The 21,820-nt window shown below is 35.4% G+C and overlaps 1 protein-coding gene across 2 annotated transcripts in view; it reads right to left on the bottom strand.

Annotated features, from left to right (window-relative positions):
* The window catches only part of MIPOL1 (mirror-image polydactyly 1), a 176,854-nt gene that overhangs the window by 93,415 nt on the left and 61,619 nt on the right, over positions 1 to 21,820 (bottom strand). For both annotated transcript variants that reach the window (XM_054276183.1, XM_054276182.1), the window contains 2 exons: positions 21,099 to 21,132; positions 20,669 to 20,839 (listed from right to left, as the gene is read on the bottom strand). In XM_054276183.1, the coding sequence (XP_054132158.1) occupies positions 20,669 to 20,839; positions 21,099 to 21,132 (205 nt within the window). The remainder of the gene's footprint in view (positions 1 to 20,668; positions 20,840 to 21,098; positions 21,133 to 21,820) is intronic.

Here is a 21,820-nt window from a genome sequence, read left to right as displayed (position 1 = left end):
ATTACAAGCCAGTAGTTTGAATATGATCACCAAAGCCCACAGCTAGTAGACTGTAGGAATGAAAGACAATTAATTGATAAAAATATTTTAATACACACTTTGTGAAAACACTAGCAAATAAAAAGAATAAGAGTTGTGCTATAATGCTCATGTAAGCATTGCTGTCTCAAAAGACCTGGAAATGTCAGTCTCTCGTGCCTTGGTGACTGTGGACAACATAGAACTGAACTTTATGCACCCTATTCCTGAGCAATACAGTATATGGGACAATGAAGCCTGGCTCGTGTAAACTCTGAAAAAAAAAGAAAAACTGTGAAACAGAAAGCTTCAGAAGTGAAAAAATTACAAATGAGGTCTAAGTAAAATAATGAATACTACAGGATCTCGAGACAGAAATTTAAAGACATGCCAACACATACAATTCTTAAACACAAAATAAGGCCTAAAAATATACTGTTCATCAGGTATCCAGTATAGTATATAAACCGGAATGATCCAATCCTCTATTTGAATAAATTTTAAACATTTGTAGGAGCTCAAAAGTACTATTAAAAATTCCATTAACATATCATTACTTCTGTTAGAAATCTCAGCTTATTTCTAATAGGATTGCCTATTTTAAAGGCAGTGAATTTTTCAGACCTAGTAAATTCTCTCAATGTCTGTTGTAAACTTTCTTAACGTATTAATGCTCTTAAGTTTCATTTTTATTGCAAGAAAAAATATATTTTTCCACAGATAGGGTAATACAGAAAAAATATTAAGATACATTTGATTTTAAGTATTTTCCCATACTCAAAATATTTAACGTCTGTGTTATCACACATACACATACACACACACACACACACACAATCACAAAATCCCAGATGCAACTCTTTTTCCATGTCCAGCATGAAAACTATGTGTTTGCAGACATGAAGGTGCTGCTAAAAGGTTCTTCTTATTGAAGAACTAAACACAGACTATGGAGTATTTTCTCTAGCAACATTTCTTTCCTTGGCATATGTGATCTAAACACCATTAAAAAAAAATCAATCAACCACTGCAGACACTATACATTACATCATGTATGATCACCAGGACATTGCTCTGCTTTGCCAACATTCTTCTTCAAAACAGTGTTTTGAAATTCACAATTTGACAACAACACAAGTTTATGTAAAGTAAATATTCTTTGAAAGACTAAAATCTCAAATCACCTTTAAAACCTGAATTTATAGTCATGATATTGTCTTGATTCCAAAAGGCATGTGAAAATATGCTACAAGCAAAACCTAACAACATGAGAAAAGATCTTGGTGTACAGAGCAGATTGTACCACTGAGAGCATGAGTGCAATCTTAATTCTGCTCTCCACTCCTGTGAAGACAGGACACTGAAATAAAGAGCAGCAGTGGGACTCAAGGATCTTGCAGAGCACAGAACAAGTAAAGACACAGTAAAGATGCAACACAGGTAACTTAAATGGATAAACCTCCCTATCAAGTCAACCTTGATATGATTACATTTACATCAAACTTGGGAACATTTTGTAATTTCTCTTTCATTTCATTTCTACTGAGAGTGTTGATATCTGAAAAAAATCCTCGGGGCATTTTCAACTAGTATACTGCTTGAATTCCATTTGGTACATCATTGAAAGAAATGGTGATCTAATTTGACCTTTGCACCTAAGTGTTTTACTATGTTGGAAACAATGCATTAACAGAAGATATTCTAATTTATTCTTGGCTGTCTAGGAAGAAAAATCTTCAATTAGCCTCTTTGTGAAAGCATTATAATAATAGTCTTAAACAGCAACACTATGTATGTCTCAATAACATTTTATACATTACAACTTTGATACTTGAGCTACTTTGGAAATATTAAATCAGCATTCTAAAGGCAAGCACTCCTTTTCATAAGAGCAAAAGCATGTGAAATTTTAGTGTAAGCTTGCTGTAAAGAAAAGTTTTAAAAATAGAATTTAAAACAATGCAGCCCTTCTATTCATTTGAGCCAACATTTTTTGAATTCTGTGTCACTAGTTGTTAGCAAGGTCCAGTAAAAATAGATGTTCTTTAAAAGAACATGTATTTTTATTGGTTCACTCCAGGCCTCTAAAATGCCAACAGCTGCAAGTAAGAAACTGAATTTCCTTCTAAAAACACATATAAAAATACTTTTTGGAGCACAGTGAAGAGAAGACATCATCCAACTTGGTACTGACAAAAAGGAAATGTTGGATATATCCTTTTAAGAAAGCTGAAAGCTAAAGGAAGTGTTTAATTTTGGGATACTATGTCTAAATTCTGTTATTTCAAACTTGCAAAAACTTACACTTGGGAAAACTTCAAACAGACAGTATATTTTGTGCAACACAGGTTACCTAAACATTGGATCTGAGGTTTCATTGTGCCCCTAAATGCAAATTCCCATGAGTTCAATGTGTTATGAAACATGGGCTGTCAATTGAGAAAACTCCTTCTCTACCTCAGATACTTTGAGTACATCAAGGAATACAGGAGCAGTGTGGACACATCTCAATGAGAAAATGTCTTGATCAGAACACTGATGACCTTGCCAAGTAAAGGATATTAAAGCCTCAGAAATGGGAACATAATTTTATAAAGGTATCACACAAACAATTCACGAAGAATTAACTTTACTGTGTGGTCTACTGTGTGCATTCACAGTTCTGTAGCTGAAGAGGCAACGTAGACAATTGAAGGTACAAAAAACCCACCCCCAAAATCAATCCTGACAAAAGTTTCCTCTCTTCTTTCAAACCCACACATCTGTTCTCCTCTCTGAAAGTATTTCCCCCAAACAGTCTCCTTAGCTAGGCTGAATCAGGTGATAATGCACTTGACAGACAGTGAACCTCATTAAACCTACTCCAAGTGTTCCTTGAGCAACCATCACTGCCTAGCTGACAGTTGTCAGTACAACATCATCCATGACCAGCAACAGGACCTCAATCTTCTCTTTAACTGTATTTCCACCATGCAACTCTTCTAAATGCATGCAGTCTCTTGAAACAAATACCTCTGTACTCACCACAGGATATATCACAAGCAGCAAAGACACAAAATGAAAAGCAAAGCAGGTAACATACCAAAAGGATAAGAAGAGATTCAGCCAGGAAAGCAAGGATAGAAAGCAAGTAAACGTATCCTTCCCTCCCATCTTAAAATGTAAATGATTAGGCTACTGTTGAGTCTTTTTTAATGAGCATCAGGTAACATGATTCAGCAGAATGAGGATGTTTGTGAGAGGCACTGGTTCAAGCTGCAATGGGTGCTGAGCCCTTTCAGTGACTCCTCATGTGGGAGTGTTGGAACACTAAAGGGAAAATCCAGACAAATTGAAAAAGGAGCACCTGCTAAAAGGGACACTGATAGAAAGGTCAAGAAATGGACCAGGAGAATATCACTGAGTAAAATCCATGAGGCCCACCCAGAAAGAGACTGTTAAAAGACAGCCTCAGATCCAGTTATACAAAAGGAGTAAAGATGGTTTACCTTGAATCAAGTATTTCAGAAGATAGAAAAATCAATGCAAATAACCACTTAATAGTGTTTGGCCTTTACTAGAAAATGAGGTTGCATTAACATATCAAACATAACTTTAGCACTTGTATAAACAAATCATCTTTAACATGCTGTCAGCTTTTCAGCATTTTCTTCTTCAACTTGTACCTGTAACATGTTAACATAGTGTTACAGTGCCTGCCACATCTACACAGATTGATGAGTTCTTTTTTGATCGTTATTTAACATGATCCTTCAGTGAGGTATTCTCAAAGTAAAAGGTTCCGATATTACACAAGAGTAAAGAAAAACCTGCAAGCCATTGGAGAAATAATGTTAGTAGGGACAAAGATGGAATACAGCAAAGCAAAACATTGAGCAGAGGGGCCTCCTGTCCCCACCCATGTGGTCCCTTGTGTAGTTTGTATGAAGACACCTATCCCCAGAGGTTTCATGCAGAAGCCTGTTTAACTCTGCACATCTTAGGTCAATCAGGCTGCTTTCAAAATGTTCAAATTTTGCTACACCAGGGTCCCTCACTTTCATCTCACTGAACTAGGATGGTAATGTCAGATGAATTTCTCATTTTGTATTTAAGCACAGATTTGACCCAGGAAAGGGTACTATGACACTACCTGGCTCAGGAAGCAACAGCCAAAACTGAAAATAACAGAAAACCATAACACTTCCTTACTATAAATGCAGTCTTGGTGGCTATTTAATCCCATTACATCTATATTTGATTTTAATATTAGTGTATGGCATATAATATTTTTCATTGCCTTTCATTAAAAGGAATCCAAACTAACCTCTCCTGAACTTATGGCAATATGCTGGGGAAAAAAAGTCAACATATTATGCCATTAATATGCTAGGGAAAAAGGAAAGGAATTGATTTGTCTCTGTTATTAAAGGTATGGAGGTCAAAGTCTAATGAAACAAATGTACTAATATGAGGCAAAATTCTACACTAAGTTCTTTCCTCAGTTCTGAATATTATTTGATTGTCTTATTCAATTAGTACGTAGGAAAGATAATATTTCATTAGAATACATTTGTTTATCTAGAATCCTTATCAAAACTTGCAGCGCTTACAAACTTGAAAATCATCACTGGCATAAATACACAAGCGTACACTTGAGGAGCTTGCTGAAAAAAGCCACAGTGCCTAGATGGAGGCACTGTAAGGTGCTTGTTCCTGCGCGGACCTGAGTGAGGTCAGGCTGGTGAGGCAGGTGGATCTTTGGTCCAATCTGATCTCACTAGTCAGTCACAGGAGGCCTCCCTAGTTTAAAAATACATAATCACACTCTCCCACCAATAGCTTAATTCTGTCATTAAACTTAAGGTAACATATTTTTATTCAAGTCACACAAAAATCAAAAGTGAGTGCTAAGTCACTCACTCTGGGTCAGCCAGTGCATAATGACTTGATTGCATATCAGTGCCTTCACTTCAAACACTGAGTACTCTGCCACATTCTGTGGACTTCTATGCACGAAGACCTTGCTCAACTGCAATTCTCAATTACTGTAGTAGTGTGAAATAAAAATAACCTAGCTCCTACTGAATAACTTGGGAAAATGGCTTAGGTTCTCCAAATTCTGGGAAAGTCAGAGTCCATCTGAATAGCAGAACTATTTTCCCACATTCATTTTTTTCCTTTACGCATTTTTAGAAAAATGTTCAATGAGCAAAGTAAGTGACACATACATTGATGGAAAATGCATCAATACCACTGAAAGACAAGTTTATGGGGTACTGAGATCCTACTACTACACAGCACAATACTTCCTGAAGTGATAAAGTGCATCTATGTTTTGAAATTAGTTAACACATATTCATTGCAGTGAACAAGTGAAGTACAAATAATTATTCCAGACACGAAATATGAAAAAGATGAAGAAACAAAGCTACTTTTTCACCTGTTGTATTTTGAAGTCTTCACCTGTGGAAACCTAAATGGAATAAATAAGCATGTGAAGCGAACAAAACCAATTCAACTGAGCCTTCTTTTAGTCAGTTGTTTTGTCCACCTTTTCTTACTTTATTTATAATGATCTGTACTTCAGACTGGCTCCCAGCTCAAATATGTCAAATGGAATGCAAGCATTCTCACTCTGACTGCCCTTCTTCCCCCTCCCTCAGTATTTTTTTTTTTTTAACAGTCTGCCCCTTGTCCCAAATTCATCACAATTTCTGGAGAGGCAAACATCTTGCACCACTTGGATGCTATACACTCTTTCCTTTGCAGACAAAAATAATACCAAAGTCATCCAGTCAAAACACAAACCAACCTTTGGTGTCACTGTGAATTATGTACTTTGAACTGCAGATGTTTGGAAGCACTTATATAAATAGAATTTATCCCTTTTTTCTAAAGTAATAATTTTAAAAGAAATAAAGAAATAAAATAGTTTCTACATAATAATCACTAGAAAAATTTCCCTTTAAATTATAATTTTGTATTAAAGTTTTCTAGCTTCTGAGAAAAATTACTTCACTTCAAAGTTTTGGCAAACCATCAACAAATGTGTTTGAATGATTATTTATACAATGCCCAGCAGCTTAGAACTACTGGAATTTCAAGAAAAAAAAGTGTTTCTGTAGAGTTTAGGCCTCAGAAACACACGCATCTTTAAAAAGTTATATTCTATTAGTAAGAGAAACACTTAGATTTAAATGCTGCCTTTATTTTTTTTGGTTTTTTGGTAGCAGTGCAATGGTGTCTTGTTTCAAAAAGCTACAAAAAGAAATGCATCAAAATAAAACATTTTTGTTTTCTTTGTCACTATGAGCCAGTTGCAACCTGCAGCATTAAGGCAGATAATATGCTGTAACCATGACTAGGTTTCCTCCTACCATTCCTCTCCCTGTCTATTTCTGAACACTTCAAATGCAGCAAAACAAGTTTTCCTTTATTTTCGTTTTAATGGTTAAAGGAACTGTAAGTGTACGGTAAGAAATTCAGAAAATTTAGACCATGAAATTTAAATGTTGACACCCTTCATGTGAACCATCCTTACACGTGCAGTGATTCCACAGCACTGAGCAGCACTGATACCCACCCAGCTGCATTCTCTACATAGTCTTACTTCCCTGCAATGATGATATTTCAAAGATCAAAACAACCCTGATCTACTTTTCAGTGCGTTCAGCACACAAAGACTTTTCTAATCAATGAAACTCATTATAAAAATGTGCAAGAAATAGAGAAAGGAAAAGGTGACGCTCCTGAGCTGTGTGTGACTCACAGGTCATTCAAGCACGGTTCCTGTGCTGGCTGCGCACTGGATGACCACGCCTGTGCTAACAGGGGCTGCTGACAAACACCTCATCTGCAGGAGGAAACAGAAGCAGGAGCTGCCGAAGCCACATAACTGGGTCACCTTCACGTTTTCCTGTGTCCACTGCATATAAGTTAACAAACTTACCTCACCTCTGAGTTGTTTCTGATCAAAACACAAACCTAGTAACCTGGTGTTAAACATTTATTCATGAGGTTGTACTGGGTCTGAAAGCAAGCAAAAATGCATTCAACTAAACTAAGAGTGTTTTTTTCCTAATTGCCTGTCATATATAAATAAGCAACTTCTGCTTTACATCAAAGTCACATTATTAATTCAATTTTTTAATTTCATGCCTATAAGTCTAATAAATAATGTATAAACTAAGCATGTAAGCAGATGAGTAGTACACAAGTAGGACGCCTGCTCACGCCCCACTGCAGAGTTTTAGAAAGACTAGAGACTGTCACAGTAAAATGACATTATGATTCTCATGTCACTGTTATATTCAAAAGCAAAGGAAACTACCAATACTCCCAAATAATTCAGGAAAGGGAAAACACTAATTTAAATTTTATCACAAGAGCAAAAGAGCACTCACTAGCCAAGATTATCTTTTAAAAGTAATGTCAAAAAATTAAAGAATCTCAATTAGCTAAATTCTAAATCACTGAATAAAGGTCTGCAAGTACAGTAACAGTTAGACTAGGATCAGTTTTGCTTTCAATGGACATTTAGTAAGCCCAGCATACTGATACAAGAGATTTCAGAGCAGAAACTTCTGCATAGAAAATAATTCAGAGTAATTAACTTCAACATCTTTAAAGACATTTAAAGAATAAAATTACATAACACCCAAGAGGTTTTGGAATAAATCTGCCATTTAAGCAGAACATGCATTAATATACCTCTTACATGAAAACCAAGACCTAAATACCCTGCTGACTACCTGAAATTATTTCTACCATGGTTAAGGACTAAGAAGTACTGCAAGAAAGGTCACCAAGAAGCAAGTCAAAGCATCCGAATATTAAAATATTATTCTGATCTTATTTTATTTATGATCTTAGCATGCATTTTCCAAATCAATGCAAATCCCACATACTCATTTGCCAGGCAGCTTTGGTCAAGGATTTTGTGTTACTAATCGATGGAACACAAATTTCAGAAAGACATAAACCATATTTTAAAATAACTTTAAAAAAGAAATTTAATTCTTCTCCTTTTTTGCTGAAAGAAGGAAACATAAGTCTTCCCTCTCCAAGTTCCTTAGCTTCTCCCTCCTTCAAATGCAACATCTTTGTTCCCTTCTTTTGTATGGCAGAATGTACACCCAACGTACACTCTAATTCACAGTTCTTGTCTTGGCCTGAATAAGATTCACTTCACTACACCACTTCATCTTTTGTCTACATTTTCACTTCACCTTTTTACCATACATACGCTCTTTATTACATGATTTGTCTTTAATTATACTCATAAATAATAATGTAGTAACTTTTTGTAAACACTGACTACTCACTTTTTCCAACTCAAATGAAATTAGTACATGGCAGTTTCTTGCTTTGTGGGATGACAAATTAGCATACAAAGTTTAAGAATCTTAATCAACTAGCAAGATCATGTCAGAACTGGGATTACTGCACCCCAAACCTTTGCTTTATAGACCTGACCAAACGACATGGAGCTATTGCTTCCTGTGGCCACATGTTGTGCTTGTTCCTCAGAACAGTCAGCACCATTACAACCAAGTGGCCTGTGGCCAAGAGACAGCTTGTCAAACACACCATGACAGAAAGCTGACAATTGCTTTTGTTTACAGCCTTTCCCTCACCCTCACTTAATAATCTGCAGTGCTGGCACTCAAACAATGTCTATAGTAGAACAGAGGCAGTGGAAATGTGAAAGCTGCATGAAAAGGAGAAATTTTAGAAACATTCGCTGCCTAATTTTCCAACTAGATCTAGAAATTAGGAATCTGATTTGCAGATATAGGCAAGGCACTCAGCTGCAGACTGAGATTATGTTTTTAGAAATACAACCTTGTTTAATTGAATGTAACCAATATTAGTTGACAAGAAAACAAAATTTGGTAAGCAATCTGTCATTCTAATGAGTTGGTTTTCAAATAATCTTCAATGGATTTTTGTAAAATCCATATGCAAACAAGGCTATTGCTGAAACATTAAGTTGGCATTTACTGCACAAAAGGACAGGAATACTTCTGGTCCATCTTTAAATATCATCACATTTTTCAAGAAAACAGTACCATGGATCACTGTATAGATGACAGAGTTTTAAAACCTTTTTATTCTGCTATTTATTCTGTTATTGCAGGTGTATCTTGTAGTAGATACTGTCTGTTTGTCCTGGTAAATTTCATACTCTCAATTGAGCCATCAGCTGCTTAAGTAGCAGTTCTTTAATATTTTCTGGTGCATAATATGTCCACACAAAACTTGTTTAACATGTAATAATAGCTACTTTAAACTAGAGATTATTACAAATGAAAACAACAAGTCGGTAGGTGAAAACACAAACTTCTGCAGTAAGTCAGAGACAACAGGCACTTTTCAAATAAATCATCCCAATCTGTAGTATTTGTTCTTTTTCCATGGATTTTTAGGAAACTTGAATACTGAAGGATGTAACTATAAGAAAGCAATATTAATGGCAGTGTTTTAACTAAGTATAAGGGTGAAAATGAAGAAACTAATTACAAATCGTCAAATGTTATTGTGAAAACACTTTCTGTCTCATTAATACAAAGTAATAGCAAATAGAGCTAGGTAACAGAAAATACATAAATTGTATTCTAGATAGCTTTTATAGGTTTTTTTATATGCACTAAAAAGTGGAATGAAAATAATTTTAAAAATCAAGAAATTAATCAGTTTTGCACGAACTTTAAATAAATCATACATAGAATACAAAGGCATCCCACAAAGAAAGATTCAAGAAAGTAAACCAAAGCTCTGCAAAACTAAAACAAACCCACACATTTACAAATTATATATTTCTGAGTTTTGGTAATACAGAGAAATGCCTGTATGATTTTGGTACATGAATAAGACTTTGCAAACATTAAATAGCAGTTGAATCTGAAGATACTATCTTTGTAACAAAATTTAGCTTTAGCTTCATTAAGGTGTTTTGTAGATATCAGTGTAACTAGATACCCAAATAGATGCACCTTCTCAAGTGGGCTGATTCTCCAGTTTTGAGTAACAGTTACCTAAAAGCTTTCAGATATGTTACTGAAAAGCAAGAAATGCTTAAACCTAAAATCTGCTGCCTCTGACCTGTGCAATTATTAACACTGCTCTCATCCCGCAATTCCATTCTTCATGTACAGGGGATAGGACACCCTGAGGGGAGAAAAAATTAAGAAAAACACAAAGGCAGAAGAATGTTATGAGAACATTCTAAGACAGAAGAATGTTATGAGAACATCTCAAAGCAAAGTGATAGGCCTGCTTGCCAAAACAAACGAAACGGGTAAAATGCATGACTACTGCTGAGGAGAGTAGAGACACCATAGAAGACACCATACAAGACATAAGGAGAACATGTAAGGACGGACAGAGCCGCTGGCTGGCCCAACAATAGAAGGCCAGCTGATGGAATGATTTAGCATAAGGTATTAACCACAATTTTGGTGTTTCCTCTTAAAGGCTGGCTGGATGCTCTCCTTTTCACAGTGAGTCTTTCAAGACTTGTTTTTCAGACTAAGATTCTGTTGAAGTCCTAACACTTTGATTGTGAACAGAAGCCCAGGCAATGAGGCTGAAAGAATGCCTGTAGATTAAGAAAGAAAAACTTTGTCTTAAAGATGAAGGAATTAAACTCACAGAGAGGCCTGGTGTTCACTCCCATACTGAATACAAGACAGCAGATCACTTTCAGAAAAAAAATAGTGAAAACTATTGTTTCCTAACATTGCTTGAATCTGTAATACCATCTCTGAAATAAGAAAATTCTCCTCATGATTATAACAAGACTCGAAAGAAATTTTATCTATTGGTGAAAAGTCATCTCGAGAGACAATGAGGAGCAAAGTGTTCATAGCCATTCTTTTGACAGAGAGCCTTACACTGTATTTTGGGGTTTCTTTATCCTTTGATAAAACTTCTGCAGATAGCAGAGAAAGATGTTACAGCTAATTAAGAAATAAGCAACAGCATAACTGAAAGATGACCAATTACTGATGCACAAATGTCATTATATATATATATATAAACTTATATTTACATATTTATAGGTAGTAATTAATAAATAATAGGTAATGTTAAAATTAGTCTCTCTCAAAAGATAGTTATCAATTCTGTTATTTAACAATATAACATGCACATTCATAAGCATTACTGCATCAATATTTTAAACCAATAAAATACTTTGTAGTCAGACACTTGCATTCTGATTGTATTTCTGATAACAACTCCAGAACTGCAAAAAGTTGTCATATTTGTATGACTTAATATATTCTTCATCTGCAATAATTTTTCTTCTGTTATAGCTACAAGTACACTTTTTACAGTCACAGCTTCTTAAGGGCCTTTACGTATTTCTACGCATTTGTATTGTGTAATTTAAAGATGCATTTTCAATACAAAACTAAACTATAAACCAAAATTATATTTTGCGCTTCATATTTAACAGCAAATCAAAAACATGACTGTAAAGAATGACAACAAACATTAACACAGAACACATTAAAAAGTTCCCTTACTAGAACATCTTACAATCACAAGCAGACTACATGCAATAGGAAAGCCTGTCCTTCATTTGCAATAGAGGGTAATGGAAGCTAAATTTTTCTTGTTCTCAAGCAACTCAGCTTGAAAAATAATTAACAGTGAATAAACAGAACATGGAAAAGAGGCTAAATCCTAGATACTCACAATCTGAAGCACGAAATAGTAAAGCCATACAACAAACAAATGTAGGCATACTTGGTGAACCAGACAAAGATAAGTTAATGCTACTGTGAAATCTCTCTTTCATAAAGAGAATATTGATAGATTTTCTTGTTCCTTTTTTTCTTGTCAGGATCACTATACACTTTAAAGCAGAATATGTAAAATAATTTCATCAAGCCTAAGGACTTGGAAAAATTGATTAACAGCTTCACAACCAAAAATAAAGGTCATGATATTCAGACCAAGCCAAGAGAGAAAACTGCAATTTTGGTAATTGTCACCTGATTATTTAAAAATAGTTGAAAATGTAGAAAAACTGGAACTATCAAAAACATTTTTAAGTCTCAAATTTCTTTTTATTCTGCTATTGTAATCATGGTATTACAGGTGTACCTTTTAGTACATACTGCCTGTGTGTCCTGATAAAGGACAAAAGAAAAGGAAGAAATGGAACTAACAAAAACATCTTCAAGTCCCAAATTTCAGTCCCAATCATCTACAATTCTGTTGAAAGTGAATAATCAGCTTGTCATCATCATAGTAAGTTTTCCTTATATCCTCTGTTACTGCTAGACCTTAGCTGCCTTACTCATCTCCTCTCTTTACAGCTTAGCATACATGCTGAATCATAAGGATGACTGTGGAGGGTCAATATTTCACCTCAGGGACTCTGGAAATAAAAATAAATTAAGTCAACAAAAAGCAACTCTATTCATTCTTCTTAGCTCCACATCCCACAACACTCTTAGTCAATTACTGACTTTGTACAAGTGGCACAATCAGCAATATAGTTTGCCCGCTACTCTTTGAAGATTTCTCCACTGTACAAATTAAATCCAAACTTTTCATTCTGTGTATTACTTTATTTTCAATTTATGCTACTAGTTTGAAACCTATTTCTTCTTGAAGGAACCACATTCATTTACATCTTGATGACAGGACAAAAATTGGCACCAGAAAAGTGTGCATACAAAGTAGTCTAATAATTTTCAAAGGAAAAAGTCTGAACATAACCATACTAGAATACTTTCTCCAAGAACATTGATAGCTTTTACTTCCCTATTTATTTTAATAAATCTCATTCTCTTTCTTAAAATTATCTCATTTTTATCCTTAATTTCATGTAATGCACAATTTACAGGCTACTTAGCACTTTCTCTGCAACATGGAGTGCTATCAGAGAAAACAAATTGGATTACTTTTTTTATTTAAGCAAACTCAAAGATGCCTCAAACTAGGAATTCACCTAGTGCATTCTGACACAAATGGTATTCAGTCCATAGGTCTTGACTACAGCTAATCTGACAAAAAAACCCAGACAAACAAAACACCCATAACCAAACCAAACCCCCCCCCCCCCCCCATTCTGGAAAGGGGTTAATGTGGATGTAAGATGCTGAGAACTACTTCGTACTCCAGATCCACCACTTTCCAATTCACACTACTTGCTAATACAGACATAATAAAACACAAAATTGCCACTTACGAACACTAAAGAAGGGTCAAGGTGGGAGGAGCAAGTGAACATGTAGGCCAGGCATATTAGCCTTTTCAGACTCCAGATTAATGACAAAAATGAAACACAAAATCTTCTTTGTTGATTATCAAAAGAATTCTTACGCAAACTCATCTGCATATCCAAAATAACAAAGTAATTTTGCATAAAGTTTCCTTAGAAGGTTGACTAAGGAAACCAGCTTTTCATACAAAGCACACAGTTCTGGGTGAGTTTTTTCCAACTTTTAAGAAAATCCAACATTTTATCCAACAAGTAACCGAAGCAAAATCAGATTCAACATTCAGTACCTATCTTGAAACTGTGAAGTGTTAAGTATCATGGAAAACCTACTTAAGGTACCTCTACCAGAGTTCTGGTACCTACAGACCTTATTGCATGCAGAGTTTTGGTACCTATAAATGTTACTGCATGCACAGGGATACTCTTCAGAGGGAAAACTGTTTGAATTCTGCTTTTATAACATTGGAAGTTTCCTCTATGCATTGCTGCTACTGAAACAGGTGATCAATAAGCATACAAAACATTTTTCCTCTTTCGTCCTAGGGTTTTGACATTAAATATTTAAATTAATTCCAGAAATTGGCTTGAAAGTCTAAGCTGTGTGAATATAAAGCTTAGCCCATGATAGATGAGTCAAACAGCAATTAATAGAACACGCGTGCATACAAATTTACTGCCATTTTCAAAGGGGTGAGGAGTTTCTAGGTACTGAAGAGAGGATGAATGTTCAACTGCAAATTCATTAAAGTTTACAATTAAAGATATCAAGCTTGATCATGCCCTCAAATACTATGCAGACATGTATTTTCTGAATTCTGCACAACACACTGTTTGCAGAGGAACAACAGGTGATTTAACAATGCAAACAATGATGTGTCTCCAGGCATCATTCAGTCAAAACCTTATGGCAGCAAAAAGAAGAAATGCAGTATCAATTAAAATTTTGCTTCTAAAGCTCAAAAAGAAAAACCATAATCCCTCTCTTCAAGGAAACACTTCATTAACATTTACATATTTACTCACACTTAGCATTCATGGACTAAATACAAAAGTTCAGTATAACAGCTCCTCAGGGTAATTTCCTTCAGATTCTCCTCTCCCTCCATTAATGACCTACCATCTGACCTGCACTTCAAGAAGTATTAACTCAAAAAACACAAGACTTCATGCAACCAAAGACTCACTGAAGTCTAAACTAAGGAATAAATTGCAAAATACTTGCTTTCACTAGTGAAATTCCAACTTCAGTGAAACCAAATAGTTTCATGCTCTATTAACAGATACCTGCCTACAGAGAAATCACAACCTCTGCTACTTCGACATGAGAGACAAACTGACACAGACAGTTTAGGGACACTACAAACACAGATTGGTAGTGTCCCTAAACCTTCTCCTACTATCCTGTTTGAACATCTCACCACTCAGTAGATTTCTTAATGCTTTGAAAACTGTGAATTACATACTCTGATCAAATTAAACAGAGCACTATCGCAAAAGATTAAACAGGCATTATTTTTGGGTGGACATTCTACACAAATCAGAAAACCCATGCAAGAAATCAAATTTGGCCAGTTTCTTCTCTAGTTAGGTCTCCAGTGAACTAAAATTCCTACCTCAGAGGCAAAAAATACTTCACGATCTCTTAAATGTAGCCAAATATTTAACGGCATTTTCTCCTGGAAAATATTCATGCTAAAGCCAGCACAAATACACCCAAGGTAGAGAGTCAGAGCACACCTAATCATCTTGGAAAGTAAAGAATTATTATATTTTCAAACTGGGTTTATTTTTTTAAAAACTAAGTAGCCAAGTAGTGAAGAAGTGGCCCTTTTCTGAGATGCAAAAGATTCCCAATGCTCTTCAGCATCATGCAGGATAGTTTTACTCCACATACAGCAATCATGGCTTGGTTTGGCGTTTGGGGAGATTCACTTGGTTTATTCTGAGAGGGAGCAAAGAAAACATGGATTTAACCATGTTCAATATAACATGGACTTCCTAAAACATGAATTTGGTCAAACTTTCAATGGATTATATTTATTTAAGTACAGAGGAAATGAAATGTGACATTTTAAAGCACTGTTGCAGTGAAATGCAATCAGACTAAAACTAATATTACTTATCAAAACCACTGCTCATATAACTTTTCCTTTTTGTGATTTCCCTTCAGGATGCCTTTTAGTCAGCATTACCCCCAAAGAAGAGACATCTCTGAGGTTTACCTGAGGCCACTGATGTGAATCCCAATCAGACTGACAACTATTTAATCAACCCCTCTTTCTTTACTCCCCCAGTCACTGTGCAATTTTTAATGTTAAATCTCAAATTATTTTTCTTTTTTAATCTACTCTATATCTTACTCCATATCCCCTTCACTTTCTCTCAGGACTTGGACTAAATTCACAGGGCAAAAAGGGGTATCTTGCAGACAGGGGTCCTCTCTCTGTTCAGCCATCCTGCTGGCAAGGAATTTTCCCATGCCCATTCATCAGCTACATCTCAGAGAAAAGGATGCAAATGAGAACAACATCAACTTGCTGATGCCTTCCCAAAGGAAACTAGCCATTAGTGAACAAGCATGGTTCTTGGATCCTCAAAGTACAATAAACATTCCCTTTACTTTCACTTTCCTCCTGAAATAAGTTTATGACCAAAATCATCAACAGCAGTATCCAAAAACAGCTGCCTGGTTCATAAACAACTATGGATATTGCATCCTACTTCTTCTTTTCCTGTTCCTAAATATGTGTGGCAAATGGAAAAGGAGGGTAAGCACCTTGAGAGAGTAGGTAGGGGGATACTGTCAGATACGCTCCTGCCAGCCAAGAACTTGATTAGCATCCTTAATCAAGAAGTGCCAAAGGGTACCAAAACACAGAGTATAAAACCAGACCTCTAATTAAAAGTACAAAAGCCCCATCCCACACTGTGGTTTGGTTTGCAAAGGGATCACCTCTGTCCCAAGAGTCATGAGGCATTGTAACCTGTCACCTGAGTATTCCCCTATTAAGGGTCCAAGATTTGTAAATATTTTTTTTTCATTTATATTTCTTGTTTTTACATTTCATACAACTCTTGGACTTACTACCTCAGTAAGACCTGTTCACTCCAGTGCTGAGAATGCCTTAATGCTCTGTAAATCGCAGGCAACACAGAGCTCTTCCTTTTACATCACTTGGTGTAAAAGGAAGAAAATTACTTTAGCAGAACAAAAACAAAAAAAGGAAAAGCTAGCAAGAAGCTGACTAGTTCTAAGTACAGACATTTATCAGTTATTAGTCATTAGTCAAAACTGATAGTGATAGGAAGTCAAGCACAGTGCATCTCGTCATTGTTTTCAATGATGATAAAGTGCTGCCTGCTGCCAAGCAGCGCCTCAAAATGGAGAAGGATTCTTTAACTTGCTTCAGATGAGCAACTGGGTGCCTGCCAATTTTTTACATGAACAGTCATAAGCATGTTCCTGCACAGCAGGATGTGGTCAAACTATTCAAAGCTGTAAAACCAGGTTTGCTTGCCAGTTACGCTATTGCTTCAAGATCAGTGTACTAGAGGTAATACTTTGCCAGCCATGAAACCACTGCTATTCCTTAACAGAAAATTATATATATCTCTTTAATATTTAAAACTCAGTATAGAAATGACTGTTACCAATTAAAAACCTCCCACATTTACAGAATTAGTTAGGACTGGAAACATATCAAACACACAATTTCCTAATCTCTTAATGAGCTTTAAAAAATCACTTCCTTCAAGCTGAACCAATTAAAAGGTCCCCTTTCTTGTCTAAACCAGAAGAAAAGTAATTGTAATGACTTACTCAAGTCTTTGGCTGCCAACCCTGTAATGATATTAACATTCCTGTCCACAAGGTGTGATGTGGCTGATAGGTTGCTGAGACACTGTACTGCATTGCCTCCTGCTGGAAATCACTTCTTTAGAGTATTTTATGAGGATCACACAATGTGACTATGCCATATGGAATCTCTACTAAGTGTCTGTCACTCACTGGATTACTCAAGCAAGAGAGATTTCTCAAGAAAGGTAAAACTGCATTATGATCACCTGGACAAACAATTTTTTTTCCTTGAATGAGTTAAGACAAAACTGAATGTTACAGACAAGAAAATGACGTTTTATTTCTTTCAGAGGATCAGTCATAAAACACACTGTAGATCCTCAGTATCACACAATATCTGTTCACTAACAAACATATCTTAGCAAATACAACCAAACTGCTGAGTTTGTTTTTTTAAGGGGGTTGATACAGAAGATGGATGTCAATGTTTAGCCATGCTCTAGTTGTTTGTTTATTATTCACTTGAAAATACATACTAAAAGTAGTATCAAATATTTGAGTTTATACCATTTCATTTGTTTTCACACATACAAAAAGTAGTTTGCATATTTGCTCAGCAATCTAGTGAAAAGATCTGAGATTACATACACTTGCACAGCTCAATACAGTGAGAGAAGTGCCTCAATTTGCTTCCTAGTAAGAAGCAATGCTCACACTGGAAAACTCAAAAAATACACAGAGGTTCTTGGATGTTACAGCTAGGAAAAACATTTTTATGGCCTTTTCAAGACATGGAAAGTGCTCTTCATATTTTGAAGAATAAAAGAATTAAAATAAAATCTAAACAGAAGAATCACAACAAGCTAATCATTGAGTATGCTGCAACTTCAGTCCAACTAAATGAAGCTCAGTAGTACAGCTACCAAAAAAAGCATGATGAAACTGAATTTAAAGGACTAGTTGGAAGTAATCTGTATTTGCCTGGTCATAGGAAATGCATAGTTTAAAGAATGTCCATTCTCTGAAAATGTACTTTATTCCTCACTTGAAATCAAAGCAATGTGTTTAAGCTGTGAAGGTTTTCACATTATTGTTTCTTACATAGAAAAATCAGAAATCCCGTGAGTTAACCCTCAAAAGCTAGACACTACATAGGCTTGCTGTGCTCAATTGCCAAATGCCAGGCTATCGTGAAGGAAATCACAGCAAAAAGCAATAGATGCAGCTTCACTAAACACAGTCAGCCCAGACTCTTGTTATTGTGTAGGTGGCTGTCCATCATATGGAACCAGCTCTGGTGGTCACTCAAATGACGTTGCTGTCTCCAGCTCCACACAACAGCAACCAGGAACAAAGCAACACCATGTCTCATGAAACATTCAACCTCAATTGCCCAGTGACCCCTGAACTTTACAAATGCATTTTCCAGAGGACAGACACAGTATGCTAATGGCTTACTCTATTCCTGCTTCTTCTCAACCTGCTCTCAATTCTCTCCTTCATATTTGATGTCATTTCCACAAAAAGAAAAAGATTTTAACTTGCATTGTTATGAATGCCTGAGGCAACCCCAGATCTAACTTCCAATAATTTGCATTTGTTATGCTAAGCATATACATCCCCTGAATTATATCTAGTCCCTTTGTGGTCTAATGTAGAATCCCTCTCCTATTGTTCTTGCTGTTAGCACTGTAATAACTACTGCTATTGCAATGTTAACAAAAGACTACTAATAATTCAAGTACGGTATGAATTCCCAAGGAATCATCAAGTGAGAAACACAGGTGGGAAAGGTAGCTTCAATTCCAAGGACCTATTTTCTAGATTCAACAGTAACAGCTGTAAAAGCATCACATATTTGAAAACACATGATGAATAGTTTTATTAACAATTAATTTAAAACAATGGTGCTATAAATGGCTAGTGGTATCATAGTACTACAGCCTAATACCAAATATTTACATCTTCATTTTGTGAGGATTTATTATTCCATTAATTTGTTTTTTCAGCTGCAGTATCTAGTTAACATTACCTGTGCTTTTTGCTGATATGGCTAAAGATGGCTTTGCTAATGGTGACACCTGAGCCATTACTATCCAAAATTATTATCTTTATTAATTTTCAAGCTGATTACTTGGAAATTATTACTCCATAAACAGGCAGCTTAACATCAATTAAATTAAAATGTGTATTAAAATGACTGACAATAAAATTCTTCTTTGACATTGATAGAAGTTTCATGGTCCAAGTATGCCTGAAAGTCCACTTCAGCAAAGAACCAAAACTGAAATAATAGTTGCTGAAAGCTTTCCTGTTACAAGATGCTCACTTTTCGAATGCCCTGTGCAAGAAGAAAGAACATAAACTTTTGGAAGGACTTTTGGACGATTCCCAGCACCTGTGCTGGGAAGCATCCCAGCAATATTATTATAAAAAGAAAAAAATTGACTCAGAAAGTAAAATACCACCAATAATACATTAAGAGTTTTTGCAATACATACTCTTGACAGACACAAAAATATTCTAAGCACCAGGCAGATGGGGCTTTCAAGGTTAAAGTACGAGAGAATGTAAAAAATGAGTGAAAAAGCATGAAAATTACAGTGTTTGTAGAGGGAGAACTTTTATCACAGGACTTCTCAATAGAATATAAATTCAATTAACATTATTGATATCATTAAAGATCACGAACCTGACTTTAAATTAGTTACATATGGGCCAACTTTGGTTACTTACATTAAAAATCAAAATTTTCAATATTGGAAGAGTCAGATCAAATTTGTTGCCTGGCATAAGGGGCTTCATCCAGTCTAAGATCTTTTCTCAGGAGATATATTCCCTACTTGGTCTGTTCCTCCTTACAACTCATTTTTGAGTTAAAAATGCATTAAAAATGGTCGGTAAAAAAGCTAAACTCAAACCAAAGTAATGACAAAAACTCTTACATGAGATGAAAAATGCAAGGAAACTCTCTTTATGGTGAAGAGAATGAAGACAATTACTGTTCTGTCAAAATAGGAAATTGCAGGCAATGAGTGATCTGAGCAGAAGAAAGAACCCAGATTCTTTCAAGTCACGTAGTAGATGGGTAAGACTTTGAGAGTCAAGGACCACATGCTGATTTTTATCTCCTGCATGTAAGGCAACAAAGGGAGGAATTGCTTGCATTGTTGCATGTGGTACTGTTACCTTCCTTTAATGTATATTTTTGCTACTTACAAACCTTTATAAATCCTTCTGTCCCAGTTAACTGTCATCCAATGCATTTCACCAATACAGCACACTTCAAAACTAAGCCCTAAATAGCTTTTTAGATTGGTCAACTCACTGAAAACCATTTTGTTTTAGAAAGAAGACAGAGAATAATGAAGTGCAAAAAATGCAAACATAACTTTTCTCAGGAAACACAGTGATGCCATTTTAATGGACACTACTACCATGAAGAAAAAGTTGATTAGTAATCAGACATTTACTACAAGGGCTCTCATTTGAGATTTTCAAGAGAGAAAAGTAAACAAAATAGTTTTCTTCCCCAAAAGTAAACCAACCCCTGCCCCCCTCCAAGAAAAAAAAACAAAAACAAAAGAAGAAATTTTCTACTGAGTGATAATATACTTGTAGAGACTTACTTGAGATAAAGCAGCATCCCGTTGCTCTATTACTGCATTCATTTCCTCAGCTATTATTTTCTTTTTACGTTCTTTGGTCCTGTGTATTCGGTTCAGAATTATAGCTCCATTCTTCAGTATATCTATCCCTGTGTCTGCATTGTTTATTCTGTTCAGTAATTCCTGTAATGTCTACCAACAGCATTATATGTTAGTCAGACATGAAGTTTTAATATATTTTATTTAATATAGGGTTTTAATTAATAGGCACATGTGAATTGTAAATTGACTGAGTGAAGTTATTGAATTTTCATATTGCAGCAAAGATGTACATTATTAGTGTGTCAATTCTTCTTTTTCCCACATCTTAGTTCTTGAAACCCACTCAATTGAACTTAAGCCTCTAAGATATAAGACTGACATCAAGAAATCTCCTCAGAGAATGGCTTACCATGTCATTTTCTTCAGGGTTAATATTTTCTAGCCTAGAAAAAAGGGACACAGAAAGCCTGATCAGTAGCATTTCCTTAGTGCAGCAAAATGAGTTCGCTTTTTAAATCTTTAGAACCTCAAGTAATTTCATTCTACTAGTCTTTAGAGTCAACCATGACACTGAACATATTAAAGTGCCACCTGCTCGACTCCATCTTTCAATAATGCTCCATATCTTCAGCACTGACTTCAGACTGTTAAGTTATTAATGTTTACTGCTATATATGACTACAAGGATCAATTGTTCATATGTGCTTAGATGAAAAAAGTTCCCCAGTGATAGAAATGACTGATGCTTTTATTTTATTTATTTCTGGGCTTACAACTTTTACATGCTGGGTTTTTTTTTTTGTTTTTATTGCACCCCAAATGAAACAGAATATGGCTTTTGTTGATAGGGATTTTTTTTTCATTTTTAAGGAATTCTTTTTCCACCTCTTTCTTCCAAAATAAGGGAAAAATCCCAAACCAGTTGAAGTAACTTTAAAAATATTTTGATTTTATATCTTGCATAAAATAGGAAGCTAAGCAAATTCTCTGCAAGGCCCCTATTTAATTCTGGAACAAACCTGCCTGCACTTTCCTCCCTTTCTATTTCAACAGAACATATATTGACCTGTCAAATACAAAGATGATACGAGGAATTTAGTCATACAGCATTGAATACTGGCTGTGTAAAAG

Source organism: Melozone crissalis, unplaced genomic scaffold (genome assembly GCF_028551555.1).
Source record: "Melozone crissalis strain CALT ecotype California unplaced genomic scaffold, PUWL_Pcris_2 ptg000018l_1, whole genome shotgun sequence".
Classification (NCBI taxonomy): Eukaryota; Metazoa; Chordata; class Aves; order Passeriformes; family Passerellidae; genus Melozone; species Melozone crissalis.
Note: the sequence above shows the minus strand (reverse complement) of the source record. Positions and strands in the feature narration are given on the sequence as shown.